Source organism: Fusarium redolens (assembly GCF_020744475.1).
Source record: "Fusarium redolens strain MPI-CAGE-AT-0023 chromosome Unknown BKA55scaffold_8, whole genome shotgun sequence".
In the NCBI taxonomy this organism is placed as follows: domain Eukaryota; kingdom Fungi; phylum Ascomycota; class Sordariomycetes; order Hypocreales; family Nectriaceae; genus Fusarium; species Fusarium redolens.
The window spans coordinates 1,697,078-1,720,921 of record NW_025763671.1 but is presented as its reverse complement, the minus strand read 5'-3'; the positions used below and the strand labels follow the sequence as shown (position 1 = coordinate 1,720,921).

At 49.4% G+C, this 23,844-nt stretch overlaps 8 protein-coding genes across 8 annotated transcripts; 4 read left to right on the top strand and 4 right to left on the bottom strand.

The window, feature by feature from the left end:
- Positions 1-517: 517 nt before the first annotated feature.
- BKA55DRAFT_511703 (pyridoxal-dependent decarboxylase) lies at positions 518-1,913 on the bottom strand (the record flags this gene model as incomplete). Its single annotated transcript, XM_046187734.1, has 2 exons — positions 518-1,584; positions 1,634-1,913. 2 exons carry the CDS (start codon positions 1,911-1,913, stop codon positions 518-520), a joined length of 1,347 nt encoding a protein of 448 aa, XP_046049527.1.
- Positions 1,914-3,952: 2,039 nt separating this feature from the next.
- On the bottom strand, positions 3,953-7,138 carry BKA55DRAFT_511305 (Metalloenzyme, LuxS/M16 peptidase-like protein; the record flags this gene model as incomplete). Its single annotated transcript, XM_046187694.1, has 3 exons — positions 3,953-4,040; positions 4,075-6,798; positions 6,852-7,138. 3 exons carry the CDS (start codon positions 7,136-7,138, stop codon positions 3,953-3,955), a joined length of 3,099 nt encoding a protein of 1,032 aa, XP_046049526.1.
- A 788-nt stretch (positions 7,139-7,926) lies between these two features.
- On the top strand, positions 7,927-9,645 carry BKA55DRAFT_375309 (myosin-like coiled-coil protein-domain-containing protein). Its single transcript, XM_046185913.1, has 5 exons — positions 7,927-8,215; positions 8,295-8,566; positions 8,617-8,765; positions 8,817-9,060; positions 9,112-9,645. The coding sequence occupies exons 1-5, from the start codon at positions 8,032-8,034 to the stop codon at positions 9,592-9,594; spliced, it is 1,332 nt and encodes a 443-aa protein (XP_046049525.1). The 5' UTR covers positions 7,927-8,031; the 3' UTR covers positions 9,595-9,645.
- Positions 9,646-10,166: 521 nt separating this feature from the next.
- BKA55DRAFT_569021 (peptidase family M48-domain-containing protein) lies at positions 10,167-11,950 on the top strand. The gene is made up of 3 exons (XM_046192877.1): positions 10,167-10,268; positions 10,342-11,271; positions 11,323-11,950. The coding sequence occupies exons 1-3, from the start codon at positions 10,254-10,256 to the stop codon at positions 11,767-11,769; spliced, it is 1,392 nt and encodes a 463-aa protein (XP_046049524.1). The 5' UTR covers positions 10,167-10,253; the 3' UTR covers positions 11,770-11,950.
- Positions 11,951-12,040: 90 nt separating this feature from the next.
- Positions 12,041-15,283, bottom strand: BKA55DRAFT_690436 (Metalloenzyme, LuxS/M16 peptidase-like protein; the record flags this gene model as incomplete). The annotated part of the gene is made up of 3 exons (XM_046199497.1): positions 12,041-12,217; positions 12,264-14,478; positions 14,526-15,283. The coding sequence occupies 3 exons, from the start codon at positions 15,281-15,283 to the stop codon at positions 12,041-12,043; spliced, it is 3,150 nt and encodes a 1,049-aa protein (XP_046049523.1).
- Positions 15,284-16,641: 1,358 nt separating this feature from the next.
- BKA55DRAFT_569014 (uncharacterized protein) lies at positions 16,642-19,898 on the top strand. The gene is made up of 5 exons (XM_046192876.1): positions 16,642-17,072; positions 17,131-17,449; positions 17,498-17,677; positions 17,725-18,895; positions 18,946-19,898. Exons 1-5 carry the CDS (start codon positions 16,908-16,910, stop codon positions 19,676-19,678), a joined length of 2,568 nt encoding a protein of 855 aa, XP_046049522.1. The 5' UTR covers positions 16,642-16,907; the 3' UTR covers positions 19,679-19,898.
- A 316-nt stretch (positions 19,899-20,214) lies between these two features.
- On the bottom strand, positions 20,215-20,698 carry BKA55DRAFT_375231 (uncharacterized protein). Its single transcript, XM_046185911.1, has one exon. It carries the CDS (start codon positions 20,540-20,542, stop codon positions 20,264-20,266), a length of 279 nt encoding a protein of 92 aa, XP_046049521.1. The 5' UTR covers positions 20,543-20,698; the 3' UTR covers positions 20,215-20,263.
- A 1,781-nt stretch (positions 20,699-22,479) lies between these two features.
- On the top strand, positions 22,480-22,892 carry BKA55DRAFT_375239 (uncharacterized protein). Its single transcript, XM_046185912.1, has one exon. It carries the CDS (start codon positions 22,589-22,591, stop codon positions 22,805-22,807), a length of 219 nt encoding a protein of 72 aa, XP_046049520.1. The 5' UTR covers positions 22,480-22,588; the 3' UTR covers positions 22,808-22,892.
- The last annotated feature ends 952 nt before the right edge of the window (positions 22,893-23,844 follow it).

The window sequence follows — 23,844 nt, the reverse complement described above, 5'->3', positions numbered from 1 at the left end:
CAAACGGCACAGAGCAAAGACGTCTACAAAAACTAATTGATTTTCATGAAAACACGGGGATATGAATCTGTACAGTATGTGGCATTGGCCACCAGACATGCAGGGAGTATGCATGGAGTTTGGAGTTGACAGCAGCAAAGCTGCTTTCATTTAAGATAAGAACGATTTGATTTTGGTCTCAGAGATTAAAACATGCATAAATTTAGTGGACGAATAAAAGTCTCTGAGAAAGTCTGTGACCTTGTGATTTACAATAAATGCGGGTACCGTCGTACAGGATGTCTGGCAAGGGGCGTTACAGAGGTGCATGAGATTGACAGTTCAGAAATTAATTGTAGTCTAATGTCTGTCTATTTAGCTTTTTTCTTGTTTTTAAACATCGACTGTCAACTTTTGTGTTGCTATTATCATCGGCCCATGATGAGTCTCAAAAATACGGACAAGAAGATTCTGCAAAGAGAATACGAAAGAAATGTTTTCGCTAGCCATTGAGGTGCAAGATCTGGTCTAATTAAAATCACAAACCAAGAAGGGCCTTGGCACCAGGCTCGCTGCAGACGTAGATAACGTCGTGGGCGTTGGAGAAGCCGTTGAACTGAGTGGCAGAGCACTTTGTGTAGGCACCCATGTCCTCAAAGTACAGCCAGTCGCCGACATCAAGGATCGAGTCGAAGCGGGTGCTCTCGGTGATGCGGTCGATGCCATCGCAGGTAGGACCCCAAACGGAGTACTCAAAGCCCTCACCCTCAGGCGTGGGATGGGCAGCGGTGGTCTCAAAGAGAGTCTTTCCAGAGGCGCGGAGAACCTTTGCGATAGGCTGCTGGTGGTCAAACATGATGTTTGAGAAGTTGCCGTAAACACCATCGTTGACGTAGAGCATGTAGCCCTTGCCATCGAGAGTGGGGTCCTCAACAGTTCGGCGAGCGATGATGTTGCAGGCGATGGTGAAGGCAGTGGCAACGTAGTATCGGCCTGGCTCGGCGATGATCTCGATGTTGCTGTGAGACGGGAAGAACTCATCGAGGGCGCCTCCGAGGACGGCAGCCATGGTCTCGAAGGTGTCGCCGCTGAAGCCACCACCAACGTCGAGGGTGCGCATGTTGAAGCCGAACTCATGGGCCAGCTGGAAGACGGTGTGCGCGTCGCGAACAGCCTTGTAGAAAGCGAGAGGGTCGGAGGCACCAGATCCAACGTGGAAGCTGACGCCAACAACGTTGAGACCAAGATCCTTGGCCAGAGCGAGGAGACCCTCAGTGGTGTCCATGGCAGCACCGAACTTCATGCTGAAGCGGCACAGAGACTCGCTGTCATCGGTCATGATGCGGAGGAAGAGCTCAGCTCCTGGGTAAAGCTTGGCGATCTTGTAGAGCTCATCGGCATTGTCAAAGGTCATCTGTTTGACGCCCACAGACTTGACGTATCGGACATACGAGTTGGTCTTGCAGGGTTGGGCGTAGATGATGCGGTCGGGGCTGAGGCCTGCGGACAGGACCTGCTCAATCTCGGTCTTGGAGGCACAATCGAAGCCGGTTCCGAGTTCAGACAGAAGCTTGATGATCTGGGGATCGGGGTTGCACTTGACGGCTGGTGCTTGTCAGTGTGTGTCACACTATAGTCTCGAGATTGTACTCACCATAGAAGGGCCGGACTCGAGGGAGATTCTTCTTCCAGCGAAGATGCTGGCGGTAGACCTCTCCGAGGTCAGCAACGAAGAAAGTGTCTTCGTCGCCAGGCTCACACATCTCATGGTCAATGGCCTCCACACGCTGGTGGAGAGCCTGACCGATGAGTTGCTTTGGAGTAATCACGCCATATTGCTCAAGAGGCTCCTGAAGTAGGGGTTTCTTTAATGCGATATGAGGGTGATTAACATTATGATTGTAGGTGTCGAGGACAGCCGTTGCCATAACCATATCCCAAACAGTTGCGGGGTTTGTTGGGAAGTTGAGAGAGGGATTGAGTCCGTGGACTGGAATTACGAGACTTTGTAGAAAAGTAGATGTGGTGAAGTGAAGCTTGAACGTATGGGTTCAGCTGGTGTTAGGGCGGTCGAGAGCGGTAGCAGACTGATCCCTCAGTGGACTGGCGAGGCCTCCTCGACTCTTCCTCGGCGAGAGGAAGAACCTCCTTGTACCTCCTATGCGGCAGCTGACGGGTGTCGAAGAACGACGGGGGAGTGTAGTCGGATCGAGAGTCGTGCAAGACGGAGAGATCGAGGAGCTTATCGTCGAGCAGCAATAGCAGCGGGAGGGGGGATCGCGTTGATGATGTGAGAGGGCTTGCAGAGGCTGAAATCTTTGTCACTGACGAAGCTCACGGCCGGAGGAGCCGTGGTGAAGGCGGTGCCTTTTAGAGACCAAAGGCGGGTCGAGTTTGGTGAGGGTTTGAGCAGTTTTCAAGTGCTCAAAGTTGTGAGTTTGTTGATAACGGTTTGTATCAACGGTGGCGTTGAAGCAGTTGAAGAGTATAAAATTGTCGTGATAAACGTGACAAGTTGTCGAAGAGGAGAGAAAGTTGATGGGGGATGGGGGGGCCGCCTTTTTATCTGGTCGGCTCTAGTCTTGGCCCAAGATAGAAAAAGAGGTCGATGAGTTTAGTCTGGGCTTTGCTGATTCGAAGAAAATTGTGGAGGTCGCGTTTCCGTTGCAGGTTACAATTGCATTTGCAGGTCTAAAGAGTTCCAGGTCCAGGTCCAAGAAAGAATGGAGAGAGAATTTTTTACCCTCCACTGTGACGTTGACGAGAGGGGCAGTAAAGTCTGTACGTACCGTGTACTTACAGGGGACATTCAGAAATCGGTGGCGCAGTTGATGGCCTTGAGCTTGATTATCTTTGTATAAAATACTTGAACTCTCTATATATTTCTATCAACAACCTATGTTGACAATTCATCACAATTACAGTCACAATTCGTGGCCTGACCTCGTAAATAATCTCCAACTGCAACTGGCGGTGGATGAACGCATCTCGATTCTAGCTACAGGCCTAAGAAAACCCCGCGCTAAACCCAAAAGCCCCAACGACGGTAGAATATCCCATTGGTCTCACACACTTCCAGAGTCTCGGGAACAACTAACCTAAGACACCACACCTTGGAAAAAATGCAAAAATATGTACAGATACATGCAGCCCGTGCATGTGCATTTCCCAGTATAGAAGCCCGTTACATTCCGGGTCTTTTCGAAGGTTTCTTGACCGACAGAGTCAGAGTCACAGGCCTTGGGTTGTAAGCGTCATGTCCTTGGTATTTAGCATAAAGACCCAATAATTCCCTCAGTAAATAAACAAAGCACAAGACCACGGACCGCGTAAGGCTGGAGCTTATTCCGCGGTCAGGCACCATTGACTGACCCCTGGATATCACTTTCATCGTCATGTTCTCCATCAAAAGGACACAGTCAACAAAGCCTTTTAATGCCTCTCTATAATCCATCGTATACGATTAGACGAATCGGCATATTCTTCCGTCCGAGCATTTGTAACAGTCATACAGCATAGCCTGTCTGTCAACGTTGGCCGCTCTGTAACACATCACATGCATGTACTCTGCTCTTTAGTCCAGTAAATCCATCGCTCAAGGACTCCGGCTCTGATAGAACGAGCTACCACCTCTCTTCATCCATCACACCGACTGACTCCCTTCTTCCACGATCTCCCCAGTCTCCAATCATAGAACTCCTCGTACTTGGTGCTTTCGCTCCGCAGCCTCGAGGTTTCCACAACAGATGCCAAGGTGAAAGCAGCTTCCAGAAATCAAGATAGACAGAAAAGAAAAGAGGGGCTGTATCTGCTCTTGCGTTGCTCTGTGGTCTCTGTACCATTGCATAGGTAAAGAGATGTATCGTATCTGAACGCGTAACGAGGCACAAAATTCCTCGTGTTCACATGGGTGGAAAGTTCCGCTGCGAGGCAACGTGAGGAGGGTCATTTATGCTTTGTTCATCTGTGTAATTTACACTTCATCGTCCACGCCATCATACAGCTGTAACTCCAGCTGCTCATTGCTCATCCGAACCTCTAGCATGCTGATGCTTCCAACTCTAGGTCATTAGCTTCATAATCTTTTTTCTTTACTCGGCGCCGTTGACATCCATTTCGCGGATCTTCCATTCGCCGTCAACCCAGGACTGCTTCTCTCCAAGGAAAGCGACTCTGTCTTCGCCCTTGGCCAGTCCGTCAACGAGGTAACGCTGTGCCACCTCGCGCACTTGGTCCTTAGTAACGTCAAGAAGCTGCTCACGCTTCTTCTGCTTCATCTCCTCAGTAATACCGGAGAGGAATCGACTCATACCCTCCTGGTTCACAGACTTGGGGGCATCAACTCCTTGGAACACAGAGATCTTGGCCTCCTCGAGGTCACGGTCTGACCACTTCTTGTCAACAGCCCATTTACCAGCACCGCGCATGATGCTCAGTGTGTTTTGAGGGTTGGGGTCACGGTAAGAGTAGAAACCGAAAAGACCATCAAGAGGTCGAGAGTAAGCACCTCCACCATATGCGCCACCCTTTTCACGGATTTCATGATGCAGGTGCTTATGTGTAAGGAGCTGTGACAGGATCTGGAGAGGTGCACCCTCCGCCGCCGTGTATGATGTAGTAGGTAGTGACAAACCACCGTAGTAGACTTGGTAAGGCAGAGGATAAAAGGTCTTGCTATCCTTGGGAAGCTGTCGGGGAGAGGGGTTCTTAAGGTCGAGAGGATCACGAGAGAGGCTGCCCACAAACTTCTGCAGAGAAGCACCGTTCTCCGCAACACTCTCTGGACCACAGGTAATTGCGGTACGCAGGTTTCCACCAGCAAGTGCAATGCTCTGAATCTGCTTCAGCTTAGAGATAACATCTTCAAGCTTGTCTGTCTCAGGTCGGCTAGCCAAAGAAGTCACCAGCTGCACCTGAGAGAGGCCGGAAACTTGCTGTCTAAGCCATGAAGAGCGGGTAAGACCAGACTCGGCACTGCCCATCGCGAATCGATGACCAGTGGATGCAATATCGTTCACAACACCGTCAGCGGATGCCTGAAGCAGCTGTCGAATTCTGAGAGCTGCCTCAGGGCTGTCGAAATCGGTTCCCAAAACGAGCTTCTGGATGATATCAAACATGACAGGAACGTTGCGATCTAGGGCCATACCGGTGAAGATGAGACCCTCACTAGCAGCGTGGAAATCGGTGGGAGATGGTGTGCAGTGGTAACCAACGGAAACACCACCAGTCTTGAGCTTAATCAAGTCTTCAAGCTGCTCCATGTTCAAGTCCTTGGTACCAAGACGCATGATGCTGTCTGTGAACAAGGGGACCAGCTCGCGAAGCTCATCTGACAAGTTCTCCAACGTGTTGATAGCACGGAAGTAAGTCAAGCCGTTTGTAGGAGCCTCATGCCACTGGATCTTGGTACCGTTGGCGTTTTCGTCTCGCACAACCACAGGCTCCTTGCTTCGGGGAATGTCCTTGACGTGGACAGTGGGCAGACAGCCAAGATCCTCAGTGTTGGTCTTGTTTTGCTCAACCAGCAAATCCTGCTCTTGTTTCTCGAAATGCTTTCGGGCGTTCTCTTCACTGCCGGCCTCCTTGATCGCTGCCTGGATTCTGATAGAAAGTCGCTCCTGTTCCTCCTTGACAAGATCCTCACTGTAGGTGGTTGAAGGGGCCATGGTGAATGTCAAAGTGTTATCGTTAAGCAAATACTTGTCAATGAGACCCTCCAGGTAGTTTCCCTCAGCCATCTTAGCTTGGAAACCATTGATGGTGTCATTCCAAGCCAATGAGTCAAAGGGGTCAACACCATTGAACCACTTGGGCTTGAGTCGGTTCAACATAGAGAATCCAAAGTTGGCAGTCTTATGCTTGAGTGATAACTCCAGCTGGTGGAGGGACCCGTCGATCTTGGTCTTGTCAAAACCCTTCTCTCGGACTTCCCTCAAGATCTGCTGAACCTTCTCCTTGAGCTTAGTTACATCACCCTCCTGAACACCAGTGAGACCGATGGAGAAAATTCCCTTCTTGGCGGAGCTATCATATCCAGCGTTGGGGCTCCAATCAGCGCCCATGCCAGCTTCAACGAGACCTCGGTACAGGGGAGAACCATAACCATCCATCAAGAGAGTCGAGAGGAGGGCCAGAGAGAAAGACTCCAGAACATCTGTGGTGTCACCCATGATCCATGACACAGAGGTCTTATACTGACGATCAGGATCGACAAGAGGATCAAGTGGTCCGTACAGAGTAACTTCCTTGGGGCCGTTCAGTGTAACGGGTTCGTGAATCTGCTTGTCACCCTGGATCTTCTCGAAAGCCTGGAGCTGAGCATCGACTTGCTGCAAGTGGTCGATCAGGGGCATATCACCATAAGTGAAGACCTTGGCGTTGCTGGGGTGGTAGTGTTCCGCGTGGAACTTTCGCAGTTGCTCGTATGTCAGGTCTGTGATCTTCTGAGGGTCGCCACCGGAGTTGTTGATGTCTGGGAAGATATGATCGTGGAATCGAATGTAGTAAAGATATCCAGCATCCGACATCTGGCCCTTCATCTCATTGTAGACGACGCCCTTGAATACCAACTTCTTGCTGGCCTCATCCTCAGCAAGGGGGTTCTCGGGACCAATTCGCCAACCCTCCTGGGTAAAGTCGGACTTCTTGAGGAGCGGGTGCAATGTCGAGTCAAGGTACACGGACATGAGGTTCTTGAAGTCCTGCGCGTTGGTCGTCGCGAAGGGGTAGAAAGTATGGTCCGATGCCGTGAACGCGTTCATGAAGTTCGATAGTGTTCGAGGAAGCATCTTGAAGAAAGGGTCGCGAATGGGATATCTATAGACAGTCAGCATTCCCTGCTTCTATGTCTATCTCAAGGCAAGTCGTACTTTTCGCTACCGCATAGTGTCGTGTGCTCTAGAATGTGAGGAATACCAGTATCATCCGGAGGGTTCGTCTTGAAGCCGATAGAGAAGACATTGTTGCTGTCGTCGCGGGCGATGTGCAGATAATCGGCTCCTGTCTTGTCATGCTGCAGGTGAAGAGCCGTTAACTCAAGCTCAGGAACATGCTTGGATCGAACAAGGGTGAAGCCATGAAGCTTCTCGCCGGGCTTAGGAAATTGTGAAAGCTCCGTGACGGCCTTTCGAGCGCCGGCAGCGGCGTTACGAAGCATTGTAGCAGAGATTTATGACAAACAATAAGAGAATTAATAATACAATAAGATCAAAGAAATAGTGTACAATCGCGGATATGCAAAACTATATGAAAAGGTTAAAGTTGTCGTTAAACAGTCACCGGAGATTTTGATGCATGTAATGACGCCGGAACGATTCGCCCCGAAAAGGTCTGCTTTGTAACCCCAGCAGTATCTAATGGAATGGCCGGGTTCAAGCCCACGTCAGTGCCAAGGATATGCCGTAATTGTGGGTGGCCAGTGGACACTACTCAGTGAGAGGCCACTGTGGGATAGCGCCAAAGGCCTCTAAAGCCGCATTAGTGTCAATTGAAGCACTAACTGAGCGACCCGAGATGTCCACCAGATTCTGTTAGCAACTTAGCAATTACCAACATAGTCACCACAAAGGTCCATGGCAAAACCTATCCTCCATGAGCCCTCCATCTTGTCACACGTTAGCGACTGTATTATTCTATGTCCAACGAACCCTGACTCCACGCTGTCTCCTTCCAGAATTCATAAAGGTCGTACTGTTGTCGTTACTCAGCGTTGGTGTCGATTGCTATCATCATACGGACAAAGCCAATCGAGGTACGAAGATATTCCCTCCTCAAACACTCAACGTGCCTCTGCGCTGCGAGTGCATGGCTGGCGACAATTCTTGCGTGAACCCGACTAACAGCATCTTCTCGCATCTCAGCCGATACCGAATAGTGTTTTGAGTATCATTCTCTCGTTATCACAACTTCAACCCCTCACCTGGCGACGAACATCCCACCCACGATTGACGACGATACATCCCGCTTCGATGCCCCCGGCTTTTCCTGACCTCGTGACCCCCGCCTGAACGATTGCCGTCGCTACCTTGGCCCATCGTAGCTTCGTCGGCGATGCCTGCCAGCCAGGTGGATGCTCCTGTAGCCAACGGGCATGAGGGACACGCTCATTCACCTACCAAGAAAGGCAAAGGAAAGAAAGGAATGGATAACAACGAGGCATCGCGTCTGCTCCATGCGCGGATATCCCAGCTGGAGCAGGATGCTGCGGGAGATAAGGAGCAAGAGCTGGAGATTGGTGCGTCTCGCCCTCGTCGTCTGCAAGCGGCAGCCTCCCATCGATTCGGAACGATGATACTGATACGTGGATGGTACAGAACGTGAAGTGAAGAGAGCGAATCGGGATCTCCTCCAGCAGGTATCCAAGATGGACAACATGCAGAAAATCGACCACCTCACCAAGCGGTCTAGTGAACTCTTGGCTGATATGCGACGATTGGAGCGTGAAAATCAGAAGAACAAGCGCCGCGGGGACACTTTACAAAAGGAGAGAGATGCGAGCCGTACGGAGCTTAATAAGACGGTCGGCCTTAAAGAGAAGTTGGAAAAGTTATGTCGCGAGCTCCAGCGGGACAACAACAAGATGAAGGTTTGTGCGAGAGGACGGACCGAGAGGCGTTGGCTAACTTTGATCCGCAGAATGAGAATAAGGAGCTTCAGACGACACAGAAACGGAACAACGCTCACTGGGACGAAAAGTATGCTACACTCCTGACAAAACTCGATGGATATCAGGAAGAGAAAGATACTCCGAAGAAGCAAGTCGTAGATATGGAAGTCGACGAACTGTCAGTCCAACCATTCTTTTACACAGAACTCCGCTTACCTTTTGTTTACAGTTTCCGAATTCGCTTCAAATCATTCATTGAGCAATACGAGTTACGAGAACTGCATTTCCACTCGTTAATGCGCACCAAGGAACTCGAAGTACAGTACCATATGGCGCGATACGAACGGGAGAAGAAGAACGCAGAAGGGGAATCGACGAAGGCCCGGCATCTACAAGCGCAAGTTCAGGCGTTTACCAAAACAGAAACTGAGCTGAGGAATCAGCTTAATGTTTACGTTGATAAGTTTAAGCAGGTGGGTGGACTTGGATAAGATAGTTCGGCATGTTGACTAATGGCACAGCAGGTGGAGGATACCTTGAACAACAGTAACGACTTGTTCTTATCATTCCGCAAAGAGATGGAGGATATGTCGAAGAAGGGCAAGCGGTTAGAGAAGGAGAACGAAGCCCTGAAGCGACAGAAGGAGGCGACAGCTGCCAACATCATCCGCATGGCCGAAGAGCGCCAGGACTGGAAGAAGAAGACAGAAACCGCCGAGAAGAAGACCGAGAAGCTCATGAGCATCATCCAGCAAATGCAGCAACAAGGACGTAGGGTACCGCCTGGAATGTCCAACACCGTCGAAAGCGGTTACTCCGACAGTCACGGAGGAAACGAAGGAGACGAAAGCGACTATTCCGACGAGGAGGGCGAGGAAGAAGAACTTAGCGAGTTCGACGACGATACAGAGGAGGAACCACAAGGCAACGAGCAAGGAACGCCAGTGGCCTATGGCCCTGAACGTCCCCCTCAGCCGGTTCCTTCGGCGGCGACAAACGGGCACTAGGAGGCCACTCAGGAGGGGGCTCAAACTGGAGCCAGTGTCAAGAGGAGACTCCCCAGCTTTCATCTGAATATGTTTTTCCGCTGTGAACTTGATGGTCTTGGCTATCTTGTATCGGGCGCAGACCTGGGGAGTCGTAGCTTTTGGGGGCGTGATGATGGCTTCACGCGTACCGAAAGAGTAAGGATCTTGTGTAGTTGGCTACTGGTTGGGCTACTTGCTAGAGATGCTTTTTTGTTGCTGTTTGTTGTTGCTGCTTCGCTGTTGCGTGTAAGATGTATTGTCGTAGCTTGTGGATTATTCGAGCATTCATGCCTCGCTCTACTTGAATTGTCTTCTTTTGATGTGAGACATGTGTGAAGTGTGCAACAATTACACATGTAAATGATTCGCGCCACGGCAATTGAATCACTCAATTCATGACGTTCAAGAGTATGACATCTACTGCTGTATTACTGTAGGTAGTGTGCTCTTATGTCGTATTCTGTCGGATTACCACATCGGGATATCGGGGAATATCACCGCCGACATGTGTTAGGCCAGATCTACTCTATCCATCCATCCCACTTTGATAAGCCGCGCAACGGGGACGCATTAGGTAGCATAGCTTCGTTCTTACAACTACAACCCCAGGTTTCCGGTTCATCAACAGCACCGCAACCATGGATTTCCTTCAGGTAAGTTAATATCAACTATACCCTAAACACAATTGAATCCTCCAATTAGTTCAATGGATACTAACTTCAGCAGCGCCTCGCGCGCTTCCTCGATCGCCCGCTCTTCCCATGGAAGAAGCTCATCATGGGCTTCTCCGTAAGCCAATACCTCTTCGAATCGTTCCTCACTCTCCGTCAATACCGCGTCCTCCAGAAAACCAGTCCCCCCGCCGTCCTCTCCAAGGAAGTCTCCCAGGAAGTATTCGACAAGTCTCAAGCCTACGGTCGCGCCAAGGCAAAGTTTGAAATCATCAACGGTCTCTACTCTCAGGTTCAGAATCTCGCCTTCATGCACTTCGATGTCCTTCCTAAGCTGTGGTCCTGGACTGGTGATCTTCTTCTTAAATGGGCTCCTGCGCGCTTCACTGGAGAGATCAGCCATACTATCGTCTTTGTCTTGACTTTCGCCGTTATTAGCCAGCTTCTTCGTCTTCCTTCTTCGATTTATCAGACTTTCGTCCTTGAGGAGAAGTTCGGTTTCAACAAGCAGACGCCCAAGCTCTTCGTCACCGATCTCATCAAGACCCAGGCTCTCACCTTCGTTCTCGCGCCTCCTTTCCTCGCTGGTTTCCTCAAGATCATCCAGAAGACTGGTAACCAGTTCTTCTACTACCTGTGGCTCTTCGTCATTGCTCTCCAGGTCTTCATGATCACCATCTACCCCGTTGCTATCCTGCCCCTGTTCAACAAACTGTCTCCTCTCGAGGATGGTGAGCTCAAGACAAAGGTTGAAGCTCTCGCTGCTAGCCTCAAGTTCCCTCTCCACGAGCTCTATGTCATTGATGGAAGCAAGCGAAGCGCCCACTCCAACGCCTATTTCTTTGGTCTCCCCTGGAAGAAGCACATCGTCATCTACGATACTCTCATTGAGAAGAGCGAGCCTGATGAGGTTGTTGCTGTTCTTGCTCACGAATTGGGTCACTGGAAGCTTGGTCACACGACCAGCCTGTTCGGTATCTCTCAGGTAAGTGCATGAATTCTCGTCAATTTATTACTAAAGCTAACTCAAATCCAGGCTCACACTTTCTACATCTTCCTCCTCTTCTCTGTTTTCATCAACAACCACTCTCTGTACTCCTCGTTCGGTTTCCTCAAGCAGCACCCCATCATCATTGGTTTCATTCTCTTCTCTGATGCTCTTGCTCCTATGGATCTTGTCATCAACCTGCTTATGCACATCGTCAGCCGCAAGTTCGAGTTCCAGGCCGATGCCTTCGCTAAGCAGCTTGGTTACCCCGAGCAGCTTGCCCGCTCTCTCCTCAAGCTCCAGATCCAGAACCTTAGCACCATGGACGCCGATTGGATTTATGCCAGCTACCACTTCTCTCACCCCCATCTGTCTGAGCGTCTCAAGGCCCTTGGCTGGAAGGGCTCCGAAGGCGTTACTGAGGGTGTCACTGATAAGTCCATTGACAACGAGAAGGACGGTGTTGTCAAGGCCAGTGGACGTGATGAGCTGTAAATGCAGCAAGGAATTATCTATTTAGATTACATCTAAACAGGGGCTCCTTAGTCTCCTTGGGAGCGTGTTTTAGAGATAGGAAAATGGCTGGTATGAGTTGGTCATCTAGAAAGGATTTGGCCACCCTTAAGACACGTATAGATCCAGACTCAACTGTACAATACAAGTGATTTTTTTTAAATCTTATCTATTCATGGCATTGCTACCGATATGCTCTTGATGATCCCAGAGTCTACCTGTGCGCCATCTACACTTTACTTATTTTGTTCATCTAATCATCAGACTCGTCCGAATCGTAGGATCCTTCTGAACCTTCCAATCCTTCATCTTCTTCAGAAGACTCTTCCTCTTCACCTTCTTCAGGCTTCAGGCCGTAGTCATCGTGGAAGTAGCTAAGCTCGTGAGTCTGGACCTTGTAGCCCATGCCCTTGAAAGCTGTCTCCATACCCTGGGATTTGTTAGTAATGGTCAGAATGAGTAGGAGGGAAACAAACCTCTTGCATGATCTTGGCAGCAGTGACAACAATATTGCTCTTGCCAGGCTCAAAGCATGGCAGGACAGTCTCAAGAAGAGCAGTCTTGATCTCATCCTCGGTAACGGCTCGCACACGTCGCAGAACCTCCTTGCCCCAATCCTTGGGCAGACCACGGACAACACCCTGGACAAAGTTCTGCTGGGCGGCGCTAGGCATAGTAGATTGTTCATCGGCGAACATAACGACGATTTGGCTGATGGTGCCCTCGAGCAAGTGACGATCGATCTCAACTTCACCGTTGGCGATCTTGCCGATGGCCTCCTTGGAGGCCTTAATAGCCTTATAAGCATCAGGCGAGCGGTAGACATGGTATGAGATGATACCAGAGTTGATATCCCGAGAGAAGTAGACGCCGTAAGCATACCCAGCACCTCGAACAGCGTTCCATAGAGGACCCTCAGCAGCTTCGAGATATCCAATGGCGACCATAATAGACGCGAGACGAGGGTCGTCGAAGGAGGCTAAGCCTTGGGCGGTTGAGACTGAGTAGGAGCTCTCCAGAGTAGTCATGGGCACAATGATAGCGCCAACTGATCCAGGGTTGCGACCTTCATCGTTGAGCAGACTCACAGGCTTAGGAATCTCAACCATGTTCTCAGCAACAGTCAGAGACTTAGAGAGCGTGTCCCAAGTAGTCAAGGGGTCCGGAAGAGTTTCGAGATTGGCTGTGACAAGGAAACGGAGGTTCTGGAAAGTGAAAAGCGAGTCTCGAACAGTATTGAACCAACCAACAACCTTCTCGGGTTCCTTCTCGAGAAGCTTCTTGAGTCTCTTGAGATACACCGCGCGAACAAGCACACGCTTAGCGACAGCCAGAGAGGACTTTTCCATATGGATAGCAGCGTTGACCTCGCTGGCCATAGATTTGCCATCACGCTTTGACTCAGGGATGTCAGCCAAGGCCTTGGTAACGCTGGCTTTGAGTCGCTGGGGATCGAAGATTGAGTCGAACATCATGGTGCGAATCCACTCAACAGCTGCAGCATACTTCTCAGGCTCAACCTGGAACTGGATCATTATTCCATCGGGATCGCTGATGTAGCGAGCGGAGTGAAGGGAGTAGCTGATAGTGTCTCGCTCAAGTTCCATGACAACCTGCTCAAAGCCAACTTGCTTTCCATCACGCATGATGTGTGTGTTGAAAAAGTTGTCGCTGAAGATTGGCATCAGGGGCTTGAGCTCATTGGGAACTTGAGAAGTGCCAATGTGGATAGTGATGTGAACAAAGTTGGTAGGAACATCCTCAAATTGGATGAAAAGAGGAAGCTTGCCTTGAGTTGTGCCATCAATGAGTTTCTGTGCGGAACCACTACCCAGGCCAACTGCACGAGCATGCCCTGAGCGAGCAGTATCAGACTCGATGAAGTGGATAGAATCCGTGCTGGGAACACTCCAGCGATCGACAACAGAGGCGGGAATGGGCTCATCATTCTTCTTCTTGGCATCTTCGAGACGCTTGGCAAGCTTCTCCAGGCCTTCAGCACCCAAATCCTCCTTGCGCTTGGCAATTCGAGCTTCTTCATCCTTCTTCATCTTGATAGCCAATTCATGGGAAGGCTTACCAAGGATCGAGATGTGAGGAGCGTCAGCCATCCATTTGCTGAGGAAGTCTCGCCACTGCTGATCTGTCCACTTCTCCAAAACATCATACTCTTCCAAGTCCTTCAGATCTTTGAGAGTTGAGCCATCTCGCTTGCCAAAGAGATAGTCGGTGATAATATTTGTAGCGTAGAAAGACTCAGATGTCTCAGCATGGTACTTGACTTGACGCTTCTCACGGCGAATGCATTCTCTCATGTAGTCCATGTCAATAGGCTTCGAGGCAACTTCCTTGAGGAGCTCAAACAGTCGCTTCTCGACAAATTCAAGCTTCTCAGTAGCAACGCCTGTGGGTTGCAGCCAAATGACCATGTTAGGTCGAGGGTCGGTCCAGTAAGAGACTGAACTGGCGAGCTCCTCCTTTTCGACCATGACATTCTCAAGAATGGAGACAGAAGAACCACAGAGGTATGTAAGAAGCACATTAAGAGCGGACGATTGGATAAGATCGTTGCAGTTAGGTCCGAAGAAACCAACGAGGACCTCTCCAACGGATTCGTCTTCCTCTGGGAACTCAACGGTCACAATCTGTGTCTCATTGATCTTTGGGGGCTGGGCGGAGTCAATCCAAGGCCTGTAACTGGTCAGCAAAGCACAATTCTGCATTATTGTGCAACTTACCTCTTGAAGGGGGTATCAAGGGAGGGAATGTCATCCTTGATAGACTCTTCAAAGTCTTCGAGGATCTGTAGAAGCTCATCTTGGTTGACCTCACCAACAAGAACCAAGCAAAGGTTTCGGGGCTGGTACATATCGCGGTGGAACTGGCGGATACGCTCAGGGGCAAGAACTCGAAGAGCATCAGTCATGCCACCAGTCTCATAACGGAATCCAACGTTTTCGGGATAGAGGAGACGACGGGCCTTGATATCCATGAGTTCAGAGCTGCGGAACTGCACAGCTTGCATTTCAGAGTAGACAACACCAGCATCGTTGCCTTCACCATCAATGTGCCAGACCTCGGTCACGATACTTTCATCCGTAATGGTAGGCAAGATAACATGCTCGAGGTAGACAGGGAGAACTTGGGCGAAGCCATCCCAACCGGCGGTTTCAAGGGTATAAGCCGTATGGTCGGTAGCAGTCCAGGCGTTTGTGTGTGAGTAGGCTCGGGAAGAGAGCTTGTCAAGAAGACCCTTATACTGGTAGCTCTTGGAGCCCATGAAGACAAGGTGCTCAAGAGTGTGAGGAGCACCGGAGTCGTCAAAGATCTCAGTGGCTAAGGTGAAGTAACCATTGAGCTTAGGACCCTTGCGGTCAGCGACAACAACCTGCATTCCGCTACGGTCTGACACATATTGAGTGATTGTGCAAGGCGCATAGTCCGTTTTGAAGCTTTGTATCTTGCGGAAATGCGACTTTGAAGTTTCTGGTGACATCTTGAAGCGTTTGAGGCCTACGAGGCTCCAAATAGAACTTATCAAGTTAGCAAAATTATTTATATATAGGAATCTGAAGGGATTCAAAGAGACAGAGGAATGAATTCAAGCTTATATAGTAAGGGCACGTGATGATTCAGTGACGAACGGGACATATAAGACTGTGAACGGTTGAGGAAACAAGAATCGGGAGTGGCGCCCATCCAAGTAGATGATGATTGGGTTCGACCGAAAGAAGCAACTGTGACAACGAGAAGAAGACATGACTAACTCAATGCTGGTAGCCGCAAAAGAAACATTTGACATGATTGCATAGACGACAATGCTGAGCAGGGCGACTACCACTGCAACAGCATATCGTGAACGGGAGTTTTTGGGTGACATCACGACTGTAAAAGTACTTGGTCGGTGATTGTTTTTTCCAATGGTAGAAAGGAAGCAGCTTGCAGCTATTCAGAGTTCAACTCGGACTGCATCCAACTGAAAAGAAGAAGAAGCGTGGGTTTCAACCAATTTCATTCAGAGGAACAGGCAAAGTTATGCTGATATACGAATTCTCGTGAATAGCTGTTACACAGCAGCGCAGAGAAACAAGACCCTGCCATGAGAAGAGAGCACTGACAAGGAAGAAACAAGGTTGAAGGACAAGGCAGACAAGGCAGAAACCCACCAAAATATGTGACACGTAATGCAGACAGTACCTGATCGCAAGGGAAATACTTTACTCACCTTCAAAGATTTGTTGCCTAAGTACCGTAAGATAAGGCTGTAGGTTGCTGCGAGTAAGAATGACGAGGAAGAGGGGTCCAATCAATTACTGAGAATGGGCCTGACAAGAAAAATTACCCCGCTATCGAGGTAGCACTTGGTGTAATTGGTAACAGCAACACGACAGAGGATGCGGAAGAAAGATTCAAAGAGAGGATTTATATAGAGGGGATCTTGAAGCAAAACATAGAAGCAAACGTTTTGTTGAATGGTAGCAACCAACATTTTTAGCATCTTTATTGCTCCTGCATCAACCACAAGCACGAATTAACGGCATAGGCATCTATCCGGGTATAGCCTCCGCCCTCCTCACAACTTTAGGTAGGAGCACATGCCAAATGGCTATCGGAATTCTCAAGTTTGCTTGGCACGGTCCTTGTCTTTCCATTCATGGCCTCAAGAACAATGCAATCGAAAGGTGGGCTTTCATGAACAATCCATAAAGGTGGCTTGTGCTCGCCATTGATTGGTCGTACTGCCGCTAAGCGCACTGGCCAAGGTTCAGCCACTCAGTGCTTGGCTTCAGTGGGAAAGTCGCAGGTGCATCCACCAGGGAGGGAAGCTGTAGTGCTGTCATGACGGCACTGGAAAGTTGCCAGCTTGTGGCTGATTCTTGATTGTAACTCGCGACAAACACCAACAGCTCATGACAAGAGCTTACAGCTAGCCATGCGAATATTGATGTTTAACCTTGAACCTTGAGCTATCTAATTACTATTCGGCTTTTACAAGTGCAACATATCACAATCAAGCTCCACGAGCAGCTCAGCAGCCGTTGTGCTAAACCTACGATATACGTATAGCTTCACCTGACGTTGCTCAACCTTCTTACGAGAATACACCTCCGTCTGTCACGATGGCTACGGCAACAGAACAAGCACCGCAACAGCTTAGCGACGCTCTCGTCGCCTTTTCCCTCGAAGGTCGATTCCCCGACGATATCTCCATCCTACCTCCTGTTTCCGAGACCGACCTACAACCTGCGATCCAAGCTCTGGCGAAAGCCAAGCGAGATCTGGAGGTAATATGACTCTATTTAAACGAATTTCAACCAGATATGTTGCTCACGACGCCCACAGGCCGAGCTACACACCATCAATCAAGAAACAAAACAAGATGTTGATTCCTGGGTACGGAATTCAAAGACTCTGCAGGGGGATATATTCCGGTCCAAGGCAATGGCCAATGAGATTGAACGGCAATCAGAAGCTCCCGATGTTTCTGGTGAGGCGATTCAGGATGCTGAGGAAAAGGCGGAGTTCTTGAATCGCGAAGTGCAGTACAGTCAACAGCTCCACGGCGCATTACAAGGCATCAAACGTGTCAACCAGCTCCTAAGTGAAGTCGAAGCTGCCAAAAACGAACGCCGCATATTGGACTCGTTACGGCTACTCGAGAGTATGTCATAGAATTCCCCTTGCCGATATCATACTTACCACATGACAGAGTCATGGGAAGCAATTGACCAAATTGGTGTAAGCAAAACTTGTCGAGTCATGAAACTTTTGAATCTTCGAAGTTTCGAGCTCAAGTCTTCTGTTCATGAGGTTTTCGACCACATCTGGAAGGCATTGATTCATGCGGATATTGAGAAACGCCAATTCGCCGTTTACAATGCTGTTGAGGGTAAGGAAACTGTCTCGCGAAGCACCACTACCGCTAACAAGTTTTAGATGAGCAAATAAATCTCTCCGATGCAGTAGTTGGCCTCCAGGCTTACAAAGAGGTTGATGAGCGCATGGAGCAGTTGTGGCGAAATGTGGATGCCGCAATCATATCTCCCCGAATGGATATCAAAAACGACACTTTGCCCACTATACAGGCAGATGGGGGGGTTCTCAAGCTATCAGGGGAAGCATCAAGATCGGTCGATGCTCTGCTCACCGACCTAGAAACGGCCTTCGCTTTTCTCGCCCAAAAGCTTCCTTCTGTTCTCTTGCCGCCCCTTGGTAACTTTATGATAGCAGACGTAATACCCAAGCTTATTGGAGAGTGGCTAGAGGTTGCAGTACCTTCATCGTTAAAAGAGATGGACAACTTCCAGGCCATGATTAAGAGAGCTCGCGAATTCTGCCAGTCGCTGACTCAATATGGATACACGGGCTTCACAGATTTACAGAACTGGGTTGACAATGCGCCATCAATATGGCTCGGTAAGTGTCGAGAGACAACACTCGACTCTGTCCGATCCAAGCTACTTGGTGGAATTGGCCAATCAAAACAGGTTGAGAAGGTTGAGAAACAAATGGTATCCTTGGCAGAAGGCAAAGAGATCACAAAGACGCCAGGAGGAGCTGCAGCAAACACCGAGACTGCTGACTGGGGAGCTGATTGGGGTGATGCTTGGGAGGAAGATAATGAGCAAACCGAAGTCCAGAACAAATCTGCCTCAAAAGGCCCGGGCTCTACGAAAGCCGACGAAGATGATGGAGCGGATGCATGGGGGTGGGATGAAGAGGACACCACTACTGAAGCCAAGGATACCCAAGAAGCTCCAGAGAAGGATGATGAAGATGACAGTGTTGCTGCTTGGGATTGGGGAGACGAGGATATAACCCAGGAGCCAATTCAGGCATCAAAACCCAAGGGCAAAGCCCCTAATGCCCAAGATGAGACTCGAGAGCTCGTCTTGAAAGAGACATATAGCGTGTCGTCCATGCCTGAGCCTGTCCTTGAGCTGATTTATGCCACCCTAGAGGATGGTGCTGCACTAACAAGGGACGATGCGGAATATGCGCCCGTTGCAGCTACAGCACCCGGTCTCTTTGGTCTGCCAACATTTGCCTTGGCTTTGTTCAGGGCCATCTCGCCTCATTACTACTCTAAAAGCGAGGGTGGAAACATGTAAGGGCATCTCACGAAATGACCTGAGTGCGTCACTGACTCCGAAACAGGTTCCTATACAACGATGCAATGTATCTAGCAGAAAAGCTCTCCGAATTTGCTGATGGCTGGAAGCAGCGAGGCGACTTGACACCTAGAGCCCGAAACATGCTACGGTTTGACAACGACATCAAGAGCTTACAAGCCTTCGCCAATCGCAGCTATGCTAACGAGATGAACATCCAAAAGACCATTCTTCGAGATTTTCTTGGTGGAGCGCAAAGTCTGATGCAGCAAGATGAGATGGAGGCTTGTGTAGAGTTGGCTACAGCGCGCATCCGTGCCATGGCTTCTGTCTGGAAACCTATCCTCGCTCGATCAGTCTGGACTCAGGCTTTGGGTTCGCTCGCCGATGCTCTGGCGACCAAGCTCATTACAGACGTCCTCGAGATGTCGTCCATCGGTCAAGACGAAGCATACAATATTGCAAAACTTATCGCTACAGCCACCGAGCTTGATGACCTCTTCCTGCCCAGCACCCTAACAGGAACCGCAAAGTCAGAGGATGAAGTTCCCCAGACAGCTCAGTATGCTCCTAGCTGGCTACGTCTCAAGTATCTGAGCGAGGTTCTGCAAAGCAATCTCAACGAGGTACGGTACCTGTGGTGTGAAAGTGAATTGAGTCTATACTTTTCGGTCTCTGAGGTTATAGACCTCATTGAGGCTAGCTTTGAGGCGAATGCAAGGACAAGAGATACCATCCGTGAGATTCAGTCCAAACCTACGCCTTTAGCTGGGCGATGAGAGGTGTTTAGATAGAGATGAAGATTGTTTTCCGGGTACTTTGGAAAGATGCAGCATTTATGGCGCTTTAGAAATAAAATATGTGATTATCTGGCTGTACGGATAGAAAGCCTTGCTTTAATTTTACTGTTTTCTTTCGTGTATTCAAGTGTGTTGTTCATACATGCCGGTTCCCATCTCACCATAAACAACCACGCAGTTTCTTAATAGGACGAGTAAGTACACATGGAATAAAGCGCTCTTTTATTCAAGAACAACCTCCCTACTCGTGACATTGATATCAGTGAATTCGGGTGTCATATGAGTAACTCACTCGAAGTGGTCTATTTGTGCTGTGATTACCCTATACTTCAACGTTTCTAAATGTGAGATCAATGATTGCCTTTTGAAGACAAATAACAGTAAGATATTTGATGTTTATTTATTTGAAAGAGCTATTTAGATCCATGGGGCATTGTAATTCATACTCACTTGTCTATGATGCTTAACTTGACATTAGGAGAGAAACCATTATCCCAACCACAGGCAACAGCCTCACGAGCAATGGAAGTTCCGACACTCCACAACTTTCAGAAACTGACAACATCACAGGCACCGGGAAGAAGACTCATCTGACGGCCATAACTCACCTTGACCTTGACAGATGACCTCTCGTAATGACCTCTCAACACGACATATCACAATCCACAAACTCAGTCCGCCTTTCTCACCTTCGTCGCACAAACAATACGCATCGGTCGAGTTTCCCATCGCACCATAATCAAGTGAGCTGACAGACCGGAAACCCACAGCAAGGCAACAAGCGGAGGAACACAAAAGCAGACAGCACAGCATGAGGCAGCTGCCGAGATATCGCGACGTCATGTCCGCCGGATGAGTTTCTGTAAGAGGGTGTTTCCCTGGCTGGCATGACGACTAAGCATGCCAAGACGAACGTGGATATCTCCAAGACAAGAGGATAGCCAGTAACAGGAGTTTCGAGCATGGCACAGCAGCTGTAGGATGTTTCATCGGAGAGAAGCGGACATGGCTCTGACCGTGGATTACAGACGGGTAGTCGCAGGAAAGATTGCGCATTTCAAACCAGGTCCTCCCTGTGTAATGTCTTGTGCCAGCGCATTCACCGACGAGGCCAACTTTGTCCAAAACTCGGGTGAAATCTCGGTGATGAGTCAATTCATGCCAAAAATGTCGTATTGGTTGGTCTCGATAACGAAGGCATGTGCGTAAATGATGCCCGGCAAGCAAGCATGCATGAAATGAAACATGCAGCACATCCGGAAACCATATCCATGAATAGTATATTCGCTGAAGCCGCGGGCGATCCCTGCCGAGTCCCGTAGACCGAAGCAGAGGTCAGAAGAAGATCCACGTAGCATGGCATTGTTGAGCATAGTATAGTAGCAGTGACAGTTGGTTGAAACGGCGTCAGAAGATTGGACCACAAGCAGCAAACAATGCCGCACAGATCTAAAAGGATTCAACGGAGGATCTAAAGAGGCTGAATTTCATGCCTGTTGGTGCTGGTGTTGTGCCTGTGCCGGGCTGTGCAGACTCTCACTCGACTGTTAGAGTCGGGACCCCGGTGAGATGAGGCCCCCTTCCATCTCCCTCAGAATCCTCTCAGGACATTTGGCCTTGTCTCAGCATATGATGAGATGGGATGGGGCCTGAGCTCTTACTCGTGGGTCTTTGCGGATGTTTTCCAGAAGTTCCGGGGATGCCATCCGGGCCATAGCTCTCAGAATGAGTTTGCTGAACTGTTCCGAGGCCCCCGTTCGAGTAGGGGATATCCATGAATTTCCCATCTTTTCCAACTTCTTGTTCGAGTAATTCGTTTGCGTCGTGGATACGCGTTCAGCCATGGCCCCAAGCCATGTACTTAGCCCCGACCGAAATAGATGTATATCCCAAACAACCGTCGCTATCATCCAACGGACTTAGACTTGTGTACCTACAAGGTCCACCCCCGCACTAGGACCAGCTACTCGGGACCAAATTCGCCGTTTCACATCTCGTGGTAGTAAGGGGAACCCTACCACTCTCTCTGTCTTTACTTTTTGAGCAGAACTTGCCATGTCCATGTCTTCAAAAACTCAGACAATGACTGGTCTTCGCCGCGTGAAACGTGACCAGATGAATATGCGAGTGATGGCGTGATGCCCCGGTATTGTAAGCCTGTGGGAGATTAATTCAATGCATCGACCCTGTTGTCAGACAAAGTAAATGCCGGATCCTCATGAATAGTAAACTATACTGTACTGTACAACGAACAGATAGGGGTTGGTCCTGCACTATCCGACTCATAGGATCAACTGCTACGCTGCTGTGTCTATCATTGCGAAACAGAGCCCATTCTGCGTTAGGTTCAATTAGTGTCGGACCGTTGAAAGGTGCCAAACTAGTCTCGAATAGACAGCATTGAACAGTTGCCAGTTGAGAGAGTTGACGTGGCATGCCAGCACAGTCAGAATGGCTATCTGTGGTGGTGAGGCTGATTAAACATTCCAACGACATGTGCTCAATTGCATCACCAAGCATGACGCCTGACTGATAACTTGTGAATATTGCCGAGCCATGTCGGCGATAACTCACCTGCATCTCGTCAAAGGGAGACAGAGGTAGACTCAGCTGACAGAGGGTCAAATTGATATCATTTCTCCTCGCACGAGGTGATTCCAGTACCACCATGAATTGTGATATCCAGTCAGCATCGCTGAGCTCGACGCCGTGGCTCTGTGAATTGGTGCTTTATGCATCATTGGTCTCATGATGAAAAGGCGGCCTATGCAGCAACACACATTTATCCCTCAAAGCACATGCATAGAGGGTCGTTGCATCTATACGTGATGTTGGATATGAACCACACTATGGCCTCTCACGCGATGTTGATATCGAGTGCACCATACCATGGCCACGATGCCGCGCCACGCCCTTCCGATCTTGTCTCTGTTTGTCGTGCCGCACCGTCTGCAACTCACCAGGAACGGCATGCGAGGTGCTGGTTTCGCAAACTCTCACACAGTCCAGCCCGAACTGATATTCCAAAGTAGGGTGACCACCTTGGCCAACAAAGTGACTGGTCACCTATGTAAGACGACCCATGGGGCCGGCCCGAGCCAGGGCTAGCGATTCCAGACACAACCTTTAACAAAAGACCATACAAATGGTCGATCAGGGCTCACATATGGCAGCACCCATCAGCGATTTTGCCAACACAACCACCAACACAACTTTTACAGCAAATGAGATGCAAAGCAGCGGCTTGAGGGGTTCCCTAGGATTATTGTTCATCGCCTTAAAGGATCCAAGGTTGCACTCGTCAGCCTACATACAGCACACAGCCAGCTGACCCGACAACTAGGCACGTACATCTCATATGCTGTGCCGTAGGTGCCTAGACCCTGGTGTGGTGAAATCGACAAGGCTGAAGTCGCAAATATCCCCAATAAGTTCGAGATGTGGAGTAGATATTTGCCAGCACACGAGGGTTGTGTGGTGGTCTTGACTATCAATAGAAAATAAGACAATCTCGATGTTACTGTCTTGATCTGGGCGAATTGCCATGGCATTGGATTCAACCGCTTCGGTGACCAAGCATGCATGAAGCAGCCAGTGGTTTTTGAGCGGCACGATGCATTTTCAGACAACAGCCAAGCTGTCAGACAGTATGATTTGTGATAACTGTCAGATATGGCAAACAACCCGCTTGCCGATGACACCTTGCAGTATCGAGACTCAACCTCTGCCATTGGTGCCATGCTGAGGTATTTCGTGACCTTCATGCGATGCAACATGTTGACTGGTCATAGTTGATAAAGCTCTGTGGCTACACAACCCATAGCCTGTACTACAACGACCTTTGACGCATCTTAGTTGCTGTTCCGTATAGAGATTTCCACCGAGTTGCTGGAGCCTGTGTAATGAAGACAATCAAACTATGCTGACCAACAGATCACGCTCAACCAAATTCCCAGCCACTGGTGTCTATGGACATTAATCTGCAGCACACGCCTCGGGACTAACAGTCAGCACCGACGCCAAAAGACGTCAAAGCTATAGCTGTCAGGGATCTCGAGTCAGGGGTCCATAAGAAGGATTCTAGAAGGCTGAGCATCTAAACGAACAGGCCAAAAACCCGACAACCCTAAGGATGTGAGGTAGGG

Excerpts from the sequence above, each read along its gene's own strand:
- BKA55DRAFT_375309 (XM_046185913.1), top strand. The coding sequence starts at position 8,032 with ATGCCTGCCAGCCAGGTGGATGCTCCTGTAGCCAACGGGCATGAGGGA. Across the intron at positions 8,567-8,616 it reads GGGACAACAACAAGATGAAG|AATGAGAATAAGGAGCTTCA; the intron begins GTTTGTGCGAGA and ends TTTGATCCGCAG. Across the intron at positions 8,766-8,816 it reads GATATGGAAGTCGACGAACT|TTTCCGAATTCGCTTCAAAT; the intron begins GTCAGTCCAACC and ends TTTTGTTTACAG.
- BKA55DRAFT_569021 (XM_046192877.1), top strand. Across the intron at positions 11,272-11,322 it reads GCCTGTTCGGTATCTCTCAG|GCTCACACTTTCTACATCTT; the intron begins GTAAGTGCATGA and ends ACTCAAATCCAG.
- BKA55DRAFT_569014 (XM_046192876.1), top strand. The coding sequence starts at position 16,908 with ATGGCTACGGCAACAGAACAAGCACCGCAACAGCTTAGCGACGCTCTC. Across the intron at positions 17,073-17,130 it reads AAGCCAAGCGAGATCTGGAG|GCCGAGCTACACACCATCAA; the intron begins GTAATATGACTC and ends CGACGCCCACAG. Across the intron at positions 17,678-17,724 it reads CGTTTACAATGCTGTTGAGG|ATGAGCAAATAAATCTCTCC; the intron begins GTAAGGAAACTG and ends AACAAGTTTTAG.
- BKA55DRAFT_375231 (XM_046185911.1), bottom strand. The coding sequence starts at position 20,542 with ATGACGTCGCGATATCTCGGCAGCTGCCTCATGCTGTGCTGTCTGCTT.
- BKA55DRAFT_375239 (XM_046185912.1), top strand. The coding sequence starts at position 22,589 with ATGGCCACGATGCCGCGCCACGCCCTTCCGATCTTGTCTCTGTTTGTC.